General features: G+C 46.2%; 1 protein-coding gene across 1 annotated transcript in view; it reads left to right on the top strand.

The window, feature by feature from the left end:
• Positions 1 to 12,516, top strand: part of FAXC (failed axon connections homolog, metaxin like GST domain containing) — a 50,890-nt gene that overhangs the window by 16,463 nt on the left and 21,911 nt on the right. The window contains exon 4 of the mRNA XM_016220197.2: positions 6,052 to 6,275. Coding sequence (XP_016075683.1) covers positions 6,052 to 6,275 — 224 coding nt within the window. The remainder of the gene's footprint in view (positions 1 to 6,051; positions 6,276 to 12,516) is intronic.

The following is a 12,516-nucleotide window of genomic DNA, read 5'->3' as shown; positions in this document are numbered from 1 at the left end:
GGTCTGCTCAGATAAGCACACTAAGCTATAACGAGGTTTTTTTCTTGCAGTTGTAAAGCCTTATAATTATGTCCCACTTGGTTTTTAAAGCTGTTATGGAAGATGAAGAAGACAGGTTTTTCCCCTCTTTTTCCACTGAATGCTTAATTCAGATCCAATGCTGGGAAGTCCGTGTAAAGGGAAGTCTGGGAAACACAGGGTCAAATTACAGGAATGAAATTGATTTTGGGTAACAGACACCAGAGCTTCTTCTGTGTGACATACTGCCCCCTTGTGGACACCATGAGTGTCTTTTTTAAAAAAAATACGTTTTTATTGATTTCAGAGAGAGGAAGGGAGAGGGAGAGAGAGAGATAGAAACATCAATGATGAGAGTCATTGATCAGCTGCCTCCTGCACGCCCCTTACTGGGGATCGAGCCCGCAACCCCGGGCATGTGCCCTGACCTGAATTGAACTGTGACCTCCTGGTTCATAGTTCAACACTCAACCACTGAGCCACGCTGGCTGGGCACTAGTGAATGTCTTAAGAGTCTTCCAACCCCATAGGGAAGTGTGTAGGGCACTGTTGTTAAACTACCTAGTCATAATATTATCACCTATAAATATATAGGCCTTAGAACAGGGAATTCAAGTTCACTTCTAAGTTGGCCATAATTTTAAAGTTTTGAGTTTGTCAGTGAATGAGGAGGTAGGAAGCTTTAATAAAATAACTTATCACCAAGATATTCTCTAAAAGCCAGGGGATTCTCTCTCCCTGGTTGCAACTCAATTGATATGTTCTCTGATATCCCCTCTCCCAGCTTTGGATGTAGTTTGTAGGAGCTAATCTCATGCCTGTGAAACAGAAGCTTTTCATATGCTCTTGAGCATTTAGAGTACAAGCAAAATATGGCAAGGATAGCACAACATGGAGAACGGCATTCTCATGGTTGGGAAGGCCACACGCAAGGACTCTCTCATCAAACAGTGACTTTCAGTTTCCCACATATTGTTATTTGTTTCTGCTATGGGCCAGGTCTCATGTTAGGTTATAATGAGAGATATCTTCATTCAAACATTCAGCATCAATTTTTTCTTTCCTGTCTTCTTGATCTCCTTTAAAAATGTTCGAACAAGGTTTATTCTTCTGTTCTAAAATAATCATTCTTTAAAAAACCGCACAAAACCCTTTGACTCCATTTTGCAGAAGAGAATGGATCCATCAGCTGCAATAAAAAACATGAGTATCAACTTCCTGAAAGAGGCTCTCAGAATGATAAATTATTTTAATTGCTTAGCCTAGTCTAGTTTCCAAATTGGCCATCCTTGGCCTCTCCAGTTAAGAATTCATGACTCCTGTGCAGTGGCCTCTTCCCAGGGGAGAGTGACACAGATCCCAGAAGAGAGCAGTGGCAGCCTCGTCTTCATTCTCCATGGGCACTGCAACTCTCCATTTGTCTGTTTAAATATTGCCATCCCTTAGGAACACCGCTTAGCAGTGGCTGGCTCAGAGTGAAACCTTATTTTATTCAATTAATAATTCATTTCTTCAGCTAACTTAGTGAATGAATTACGGCTAGTGGCCAGGCACTATGCCGGATGCAGGGGAAAGCAAGGTGATAAGATGCTATCTCTGTCCTCCAGCGGCTTCCAGGCTGGAGGGAGACATGGAGCCTTTGTAATTGTCAGTGCTGGGGAGCATTTGAAGAACCAAGGAAAGGCAGCCAGCACCTGCTGGAGGGATGAGGGGAAGGCTTCCCAGAGGAGATGGTGTCGCAAGAGAATCTAGGGACAGTAAGAGTGTCAGGTGAAAGAGCTGGGTGGGGAAGATTAGGATATCCAGGCGGAGGGAGCAGCATTTGCAAAAGTTTAGGCGCATGAAAGAAGGCACATGTAATTCTGTATGGTGGTGCATGGGAGGCGATGCAGCGTGAGGGGTCAGACTGGGGAGCGGGCTGGTGTGCCAAGCAAAAGACCGATGGGGAGTTAACGAATGGCTCCGAGAAGCATCGTCATTCTAACATATGATTCGATTTGTGTTTTAGGAAGCTCTTTGTGATCGCTTTGGGGCTAAGGGATTTCTGGAAGGCCTTGGGGGATGTCAGGAGACCTGCTAGGAGGCCACTGTCCTCAGGGTGGAGAATGATGAAGGGCTGGTTGTACTCCAGTGTTAACTGAGTTGGAGAAAAGGGTGAATTCCCAGGGTGACCGGCTGTCAGGAGTGAGGGATGGGAGCAGTGAGGAATAGCCCCAGAGCCTCTTTCTGGCTCGGTGAGAAGTGGATTGGAAGGGAAGGAAGATGATGAGTCCAGCTGTGTGAGAGTTGGTTTTCAGTTCCCGAGGATCCCTCGTGAGGGTCCCTAATCTCAGGACAGAGATCTGGGCTGGACACAGAGTTGGGAGTCATTGGTTTGAAATCATGGGTGGGAAACAGATCACTCCATGAGTGAGAAGGTAGAAGGAGCAAAGGTAAAAATCTTGGGAACATGTAAGAGGCAAGAAAGCAAGCAGTGGAGACATAAGCGAAGGAATTCTAAGAAAGACGCCAATATTGTTGGGTGCTAGAGAGAATTCAAGAAAGATAAACATGGAAGAAGGTTGATTTGGATTTTGCAACAGGAGGGATTGTGGACTTGGAGGGGTGGTGTCATGGAGTGAACAGCAGGTGGAAGCCCCGCCAGGTGGACAGAGTTTTCAGGGTGTGGTTGTAGGAGGAGGTGGGCTCGTGGCTGTAATGATATGGAAGCGTGGTCAGTGATGTCTTTGACCTGTAGTAATTGATTTGGGAGTCCATGAAGCATCCATTCTCTTTGGTATTTAAAGTTTATACGCCCTCCATGGAGCTTGACCCTGAAAGAGCCTGCCCAGCCCTCATTACCTCTTCACTAACATGTGTCTATAACATGGGGCTCAGGGAATGAAAGAGAGGAGAGAAATCAAGAGTTGAGAAGGAAAGAGAAGAGAGGAAGACCAGACAGTTTCTGAGGTTACTTTTAACTGCAAAATTCGTAATCAACCCAGTGCTCCTTCTTCTGTGGCCTGCATTCAACCTGCTAATGCAGGTAGAGAACCTTAGACGCTTCGTGGCATTGGTGGGGACTCCTGCCTGCTCAGCTGTGTGGCCCAGACAGGTGCCTCTCCCACCCCCGCCTGCTGCTCTACCCTTTAGTTTTCAGGAGCTCTTTCCCCATTGCTCATCCTCAGTTTCTGCACCTGCCCTCGTTTCCTTCACAGAGGAAACTGAAGTCATCAGGCAGGGGCTCAGAATCCTTTTGCAGCTCCTCACCTCTTGCAAACGGTGTCCCTACTTCTGTTTATCTCGGGGAAAGAGGTGTCCCCACTTCTCTCCGTCTCAGAGAAAGCGACCTCTCTCCAAGCTGGCCCAGCTCGGCTCTCTCCTCTTCTCATTTGCCCTTGAGCGGTGGTTTCCCCACTCCTTACCCTGGAAACTTCCTTAGGCAGCCTCACCTCCGCTCACAGCTTTAAAACTGCCACTGATGCCCCTGCCCATGAATTCTCTGTCTTGATCTAAACTTACCTCCTGCGTTCTCAACCTGCTGGACCCCTCACTTAGGCGCTTCCATGCAACCTTCAAACGCAACAGGTTCACTCATCTTTCCCCAACGAAGCCTACTCCACCTTGTGTATTGCCAGTACTGGTTAATAGCAATATCATCCACTAACACCATCAGCCTGGGAGAAAATGCTTAGTTTCTCCTTATTTCTAATCCTGTATACCCATCGGTCTTTTTCTCCTAACTCCCTATTTTTCCTATGCATTCCCTGTTCACCATCCCCTCTGCCATCACCTGGTTCCGTGCATCATTTCTTGCCTGGTCTTGCCATGGTCTTCTAGCCAGCCTTCCTCTGCCAGTTTCCCCACTTTCAGCCCTTCCTTCACCACAAATCTGATCATGTTTCTTGTCGGCTTAAAACTTTTCAAGTGGTTAAACTTTGCTTTCAAAATAAAGCTGAGCCTCCTTTGCTACAGATCCACCCTGATCCGAGCCTTTGCCCACCCTTCCAGCCCCAAACTCTTACAAGCTTCCTCAGGCATCCTGTACCCCACCCGCCTGTCCTCAAGTTCTTGCCATTCACCAACCAGCCAATGCTCTTCCTGCACCTTCCCCCTGGGATCTGCCTGGTGAGCGTCTGCTCATCCTTCAGGCTCAGTTATGCTTACGACAAAACCTATGTAATTTGCCTGCAAAGAGTGCGCTTTCCCCCCACATCAGCCTGTCAGCTTAGAGTCACAGTATTCCTCATTTTTAGACTTTAGATGTTCCCTAGATGCTGTTATGACCTCGTGGTCATCCTTAGTTTAGGAAAATTTAGTTTTATTCTCAGATCACTAACTTCCAAAATAATCAAGTATTGTATAGATTGTGTATTGTGAATTTAGATGTCGTACAATTAGAATGAAAGTGCCAAATTGTTCTAAGAGAATGTGAAAGTTGACACCTTAATTACTTAATTGCAGGTGTAAGAAGAAGGGCAAGTAGAAAAGCATTTCGTTTGAAGAATTTTAAAGAATTTACTAGAATAAATGTGAGCTCTTCATTTAAAAAGTTGCGTTGACTACCCTGCGGCTTAATTGGTGCACATTAATTAGTCACCATTGAGATATACCTTTTCCTCTTCTCACCAAAATGCATGGCTAGGCTCCTCAATACTCTATTTTGAGAGACTTATAAAAAAGAGGTACACAAACCCTTCTAACAAGATTTGTAGGCATTCCTTTATCAGGGCAATAAAGAAGAGTTATGATTGTAGTACAGACAGTACATTGAAATTGGTTGTAAGATCTTTCAGCAAAAATCAGGAGTGCTTAAAAAATTTTAGAGAAATCTTCTCGCTTCCCCCCCCTAATTTTCATTTTATAGAGGAACAAACCCTAAAAAAAGAACAAGATACAATGATCAAAATTTCAGGGCCCTTTTTCAGTTTTTTTTCCTTGAAGTGTAAAGTAGCTATAATTTACTGTCGTCCCTTGTGTTCTCTCTGTAAAAACACTTTTCACTCTTCTCATTATTTTGACGTGGCCATTGCTGCTGTGTCAGCCCACGTAGCAGGGCCGGTGACTGCTGATGCATCTGTTATTGCTCCTGGTGAGGAAAACCTCATTATCTCACACCTGTGTGCCCACAGCTCCATTTTTCTGAGCCTTCAGTAGGAAACCCTTTAATTTCCACCTACCAACACTATTAACCATAGAGACATTCCTGCAGTTGCACAGGCACCAAGAACAGAGCCAGCGAGGGCCTGGGTATCGGCCAGCATGGCACAGAACAGCTGCTTAACTGTCCACACGTCGCACAGGGCCCCCCGCACAGGTGGGAAAGCACCATCCAGATGGGGAAGGTGACCCGCCCACTGCCTTTGGTGTTTGCATCCACTTCAGAGTCCTGGAGAAAAACTGAAGCAGAGAGTTGACTTTCTGAGCAAGTCGTTAACGTAATATTTTAACTTGTAGAGTTTATGATAAACACGAACAGGTATACCTACTCCCTGATCCTTTCACAAAGGCAAAAGGTTTCATCTAAAAAAAAAATCTTTTGATATCGTGAAATATAAAGTGCATACACAAAGTGTACAAAACAACAGTGTGCGGCTTAACGAACAGAACACATTACCCACGGAACCCCTGCTTTGGTCAAGAAAGAGGATGAAGGCGGCACAGCGGCCGCGGCCGCCTCCTCCCAGCGCCCGCAGGGACGCGCTGTGCTGCCTGACAGCCGGTTAAAGCGGCCGTCTGCGTGTTCCCTCTGGGGCTGCCTAAGAGGACGCGGAGCGTGGCCTTGGGGGGCAGAGGGGGACGGCCTGAGGGCGGTGGAGTGGAAGCATGGCACCCTTACCTGGGCTTGTTACCGTGTCTCTCACGGGCCCGAAGTGCAGGCGTTCACTAGGGCCCGGGGTGATTAATACCTGCCATGCAGACGGCTTTTTAAGAAAAGCTGCACGGCCTCAGTTCCTCCAGGGTGCGCTAAGTTCTGAACCACTCGCGGGAAATTGACCCCGTGGAGCTGCTATGTCTCATGCACAGTAGTAACCTGTTTCCACACGCTTCCAGGACGTTAGCTTATTGCCAGTGGGTGGACAATCTCAATGAGACCCGGAAGATGCTCTCTCTTAGTGGTGGTGGTCCCTTCAGCAACCTGCTGAGGTGGGTCGTGTGCCACATAACGAAAGGAATTGTGAAACGCGAGATGCACGGCCACGGCATTGGCCGCTTCTCCGAGGAGGAGATTTACATGCTGATGGAGAAGGACATGCGGTCTTTAGCAGGGCTGCTGGGTAACGTACCACACCTTCTATTCTATATTTTCTCTCCTTACTTTTTTTTGCATGATTAGTAAAGCACTGTTAGCTTACTGATTTAAAGCTTCATTTTGGTTGGTTTCTTTGCTTCCACATGTAGGTTGCAGTCCCACCAAGGGTTTAATTGTGCTGGGGAGGCCCCTCCCGGGGAAGCGCAGAGAGATGCGTGTCCAAGGGCAGTGAGGATGCTGAGAGTAGAGCGAGCTGCCCTCATTTACCCGGTTGGCTGCAGGTGGCTGGGCTGATGTGATCCTGCACTGGGCAGAGCTCGAGTCTTAGCTATCGTGATTCATAAATATCACTTGAATTTAGGTGCTTCTGTGTGTGAAATGATGGCCTCTCCTGGGGACAACTCATATATAGGGAGCCAAGCTCTCTAAGTGAGTAGTCATATGACCTAGTCCTTCGGGGCTGCTGATTTTGTTTGGGGAAGGTGGGTTTCGTTGGCCCTCTCTCAGCACCCTCATCTCCATTCTGGACCACAGTAGGCACCTCGCCTCTAGGATTTGTTTTGTTAAAACCCACCTGGTGTCCCAGGAACTGGGGGCTGTGCTGGGTGTTACCTGCTGCCTGCAGGTGACCCACTCTGGTTCCTTCCCACTCCACATTCCAGACACTTAATGGACCTGGAGTCCTCCCCTGAACCCCAGCTTGCATGGGGAGATCCTGATGGCACATTCAGCACTCATTTCCTCCCCTTGGTCAGCTTTGTTATATGGAGGTGTGAGGGGTGGTGCTGGCTGGGCTCCTCCTCTAAACAGACCTTCAAGAGCACTGCCTGCTTGAAGATGGACATTGCCTGGACCTTCTGGTGCTTTTCCTCCCTGAGCCCAGGTGGTTCTGCCTGATGGAGATATGAGTGGAATTAGCCTCCAGTTTGTCTGTTCCTTTGGAATGTTAGACTGGATGCCCAGTCTCACAGAGTAGACGTGCAGAGGGCCATTTCCTCCTTAGCAATGGCTCTGTCTGCTCATGGCTTCCTCCCCTTCCTCACTAGCTTATGCTGTTGGGAGCTCCAGCAAGCCAGGCATTGAGCCCTTGAAGTTAAGACCAAGATTATGCCAGTGATGTGCTGCTCATCTCTCACAATTAAACAGTGTGGTTCCTTAACCAGAGAGGGCTGATCATGACCTTTCTGGAGCATTTCTGGGTGGGAGAACCAGGGAGCAGGTCTAGCTATAATAATAATAACTGCCAATGTTTTCTGGCATGTAATGACTTAGAAAAATGCTTTCTCCCCAATTGTGGTGAGATGGGAGGTGAATGAATCACTAATAGCTAAGCTGGGTGCCTGCAAGTATTCAAAACAGCATCACAAGTCTTGATGATTTTCTGCAAAGAGAAACAATGGGCTGCTCAGAAGCTGAGTTAGCTGGACTTAGAGTCAGTATGGGGCCCAGGGAGCAGTCGAACCCTCTCAAAAAAGCACTGTTTTTGCATTTGGAGGGAGAGAGACTCTTTGGCTGAACATCATGGTTCTTACTGAATGAGACAAACATCTACTTCTCCCTTTACCCAGGGATAGAGCTTACTTTTAATGCCCAGTTGCCCAAGAGACTCAAAATGCAAAATGACTTTTTGTTGAGATTGTTTAAGATTTGGGGAAATTGCCCATGGATGTGCTTGATTCATTAGGATAAATTAGACATAGGTGTTTTAGTTTAATTGACGTCAGTGATTTGAACACCTCTGTGTATAGGAGCTGGGGACACAAAGATGGATTAAAGATTGTCCCTGCTCTCACCTTACAATCCAGCGGGAGAGAGGAGACTCTAAAGTACGAGTAGGCAAATTACAGTCCCAAACTGGTGGTGGTTCTTTTTTTTTAAAATCCTCTCCTTGAGGATATTTTTTCCATTGCTTTTCAGAGAGAGTGGAAGGGAGAGAGAGAGAGAAGCATCAACGTGAAAGAAACACATCTGTTGGTTGTCTCCCGCACGCATCGGGGCTAGGGATCGAGCCTGAAAACCAAGGTACGTGCCCTTGACTGGAATTGAACCCAAAACCCTATAGTCTGTGGGCCTACGCTCAAACCACTGAGCCAAAGCGGCTAGGGCAGTTTTTACATTATTAAAATTTGAGGACAAAAATGCAACAGAGATTAAATGTGTCCTGGGAATCCTAAAATGTTTACCATCTGACCCTCCCGAGAAGTCTACTGGCCCCTGCTCTAGAAGAGGAACCATGCACAGGGCGGGCTGTGGCAGGTCCCACGACAGAGCTCTACACCCGGTGCTCTGGGGACACAGCAGAAGCAGGATGAAATGGGGGAAGAAACGGGGGGCCATACAAGAGGTGGCAGTCGTGCTGGCCCAAGAAAGAAACAGTTGTCCTAATGAAGAAAATAAGGAAGGTCTTCCTAGGCAAATCATAAGAAAAGGGCTCATGAGGGAGAGGCATTTTAGGATCAGAATGGTTGTCACTGATTTAGATCTCCTGGCCTTTGTGAGTTGAGGTCATACCCTTCCTTAGGAGTCTGGCTCCCCCACAAAGAGATGTTAAAACTTGAGGCTGAAGTGCATAAGTACCTGAGGAGAAATGACCTCTTTTTGGAGCTGCTATGGGAAGACAAGTAATAAAGTGGAATTTGTTAATGGAAGTGAGAAAAACAAGCTGATTGCCAGCCAACTCTACTTGACTAATGAAAAATGTAAAGCATCCCCCCCCCTTTCCCTTCCCAGCCCGAAGCCTTTTATTAAGACATAAAGATGGCTTGGGGAGTCTCGGTTTTTCAGTCCTTGTTGACACTGGGTTGGCATATGTCAAAGAGCCAAATCTCTTGGTTATTTTAATAAACATCAGTATGTGATCTCAACTATTTAGTAAAGAGTCAAGGGAGGAAAAGTAGTTCTTCCTTCCAAAGGCAGTAAAAACGAGTAACTTGCCATGCGTGCTTGTCACCCTTGTCAGCATGAATAGTTACGATGTGGTATTATTTTCCAGGACGAATTAAAAAATAAAATAGTTATTTAAGTACATAAATATTTGATTGATCACGTAGTTCTTAGTTAAATAATATATAGAAGATTAAAAGTAGCTTTTGTGATTAGTAATAGAAAATGTCTAGCCCATTCTTAACCAAAAATGCCTTTGGGGTTCCATACCTCCAGACTGCAGAGCCTCACTGTGGCGCAAAAGTGGTGATGTGGCTCAGGAATTAGTTGGACTGTGGTAGAGTCAGGGGGCTCAGTGGGCACGTGCCAAGGAAAAGGTAAAGAGAGGATGGCTGCAATTATGCCTGGAACTCTAGGCCAGAAATCCTTGAAAGGCAAGTGCCACTTTGCACACCTCTTTACCCCTCTGGCATGCCAGGAGAAGAGAGATCTGGTTTCAGTGAGCAGGGACTCCAAAGGAGGAGGCGGGGCTCTAGGAGGAAACAGATTAGGGGAAGGGAGGTGGTCACTACAGCAAGGGAGCTGCCCTTTTTGGGGAGGGTGCCTTTGGTCGTGGCCACACCCTTTTGGGGGGTTTATACTCCTTGTCTTGTGGTTCTCACACTTCTGCCAGTCACAACACAAGATTGCATTTTGATGCTTTTGGTAAGCAGCTTTCATAAAGTTGAATTAAGAGTTATTAAGGAAAGTTGAGGTAGAGGATTGCTGCTGGGCCTGAGGTTTCCTCTCTTGTCTCTCCTGACCCCTAGGGCTCAGGCTGGGGTAACAGTCTGCAGGATGGGGGGTTTTGGTGATGGTTTAGATTGTTACAAAGGAGTCTTAAGGAAGCTGATCTCAATGAGGCAGCACAGACTATTAAAATCTAATGTTTCTTTGCTTTTTTTTTTTTTTTAAATGTATCTTTACTGATTTCAGAGAGAGGAAAGGAGAGGGAGAGAGACAGAAACATCAATGATGAGAGAGTCATTGATCGAGCCCACAACCCGGGCATGTGCCCTGACCAGGAATCAAACCCTGATTGCCTGGATCCTAGGTCGACGCTCAACCGCTGAGCCACGCCTGGCCGGGCTGTTCCTTTGCTTTTAATTGAACTGTTATAGACCCTATGTGATGACACAGCAGTTATCTCAAAAAGCAAATGAATGATTGGTAAATAAAGTTGGTTTGGGAGAGATAATAATATAGGGGCAGAAGAATAAGAATACAGTTTCAGTTATGAGGCTCAGCTGTGCACCACTGGTGAGCAATAAATATGTGTTGGATAAATGAAGGAAAGAGCTAATGAATGTCAGGACACATTTAGCAGACAGCCAATCCTGACTCCAGGATCTGTGGATCTGGGAGTACTTTCTAAGCAAAAAACTGAAATTTGTGAATGCGTTTAAGAGGCAAATCAGAAATAGTGATGGGTTCCACAGGTGGAATCTGCAATATCCTATCGAGGAATGTGCTTTTCAGTCATGGCTAGAGACCTAGGAGGGAGAGCATGCTTGTAATAATTGGAATTTAGACAGAAGGGCAGTGCCTTTGGCTGAGGACTGTATGAGTCTGGCTGTAGGGTCAAATGCACAGCGGTGTGCCAGGCTCTTCATGAGGGCCTGAAGAGAAGGTGGTGAACAAGCTGGGCACAGCCTGAGCGACTAGAGCTGTCAGCCAAGGAAGGTATCGTCGGAAACATTTATAATACAGCAACACTTATGAGAGGTGCAATGAGGGCATTTTTGCTGGGTAACTAACTTGGTTCAGGGTGGTTGCAGAAGGCTTCTTTAAGGGGATGACAGGTAAGCTGGACTCTGAAAGATAAGCTGGAGTTAAGCAGGCGTGCGCGTGGGGAGGAGGAACCCGGTTGGGACAGGGAACACAGAAGGAACATCACATGTGAAGGCTCTGAGATGAAAAGCAGCTGAGGTTCTTTAAGAAACCGGGAAATGGCCAGTCTGTCTGGAAAGTGGGCAAGAGCTGAAGTGTGGCATGAGGTGGAGGCAGGTAGGGGCTAGATCGCGCAGGCCTTATATATCCCCTAAATAATTTGGGGCTTTAAGAGCGATGGAAGCCATCACAGGTTGAAAATAGGGAAGTGGCATGACCTTATTTGTATTTAATATAAATGAAATATAATTTATTTAAGCCAAGAATGGATTTGGGGGCCCAGTGGAAGTTCTTCATACATTTAGTAACATCAATTCTTTTATCACATGTTGCAAACATTTTTCCAGCTTACCATTTTAATTTTAACCACAGGATACCATCTTTCATGATATTCTTGTGGGCAAGATGGCTGGTTTTCAAAGGGGCCTCATGGATGTGTGTGGTGACACCTAGATTTCTTGGTGGGGAGGAGAGGGACTCTCTCCACCCCTGCTTCACCTGAAGCAGGTCCTCTGTTATCTGTTTGTACAGGGTGGGGCAAAAGTCGGTTTACAGTTGTTTGTATGGAGAATAATACAATCAATAAATAACAGTACAAAAGTACTCTGTGTTTCATGTATTCACAATTATAAACCGACTTTTGCACACCTTGTATGTTGGAAATCTGCTGTATTTTGTTTGGCAGACAACTTCCCCTACCAAAGAAAAAGGTTTGAAACCCTTGGATTAATTGTGGTGGATTTGTGGCTCATTGAGTAACTGTACCCTCCCAGTGCTGATTAATGGACTGATATAATCTGAAGAGAGCTCTCCAGAGACTGTGCTCTTGACTTTCCTCAGAGGCCCCTTGACAACTTCAAAGGCACACTTCATGGTTTCTGCATGACTCTAGGTTGAAGAATAGCTAAAAAATTGGGCAGAAAATCAGGACTCAAAGTTTTCAACCTTAACAAAAAGAAACCTACTAGGGATAAGTGTTCAATTCTATACTAGGTCCTCAAATTGAATTGCACAAATCTAGGGTGGGGAGAGACTTGAAAAAAGACTTACGGTTTTAGTTGATTTCAATCTCAGTATGTCCCCAGTGTGATCGGCTGCCAAAGAAGCTAATAAAAATCTAGCCTGTCTAAACAGAGCATAGTGTCAACACTTAAAAGTTGTTTCTTCAAGGAAACCTTTCTGGAACTTCCTCCCGGAGTGTGTCAGGCCAACTTGGTCTATGTTCCCAGGCACCTGGTGCTTTCTTCCTCAGAGCACCTCCTCTCAGTGATTTCGTTTGACTGTCTCCTCAGCTGGACTTTGGTGGATTCATTTCTCTCTCTAGGGCCTGACTGAGTGCCTGGCACACGTTAGGCAGCCAGCAAGTGTTTGTTGAACAAAGAAGTGCAATGTTCAGTTCTGGGATCCGTCTTTTAAAAGAACTTGTCCAAACTAGGGTGTACCCAGAGGAGGGT

This window comes from Miniopterus natalensis, chromosome 5 (assembly GCF_054644295.1).
Source record: "Miniopterus natalensis isolate mMinNat1 chromosome 5, mMinNat1.hap1, whole genome shotgun sequence".
NCBI lineage: Eukaryota > Metazoa > Chordata > Mammalia > Chiroptera > Miniopteridae > Miniopterus > Miniopterus natalensis.
Note: the sequence above shows the minus strand (reverse complement) of the source record. Positions and strands in the feature narration are given on the sequence as shown.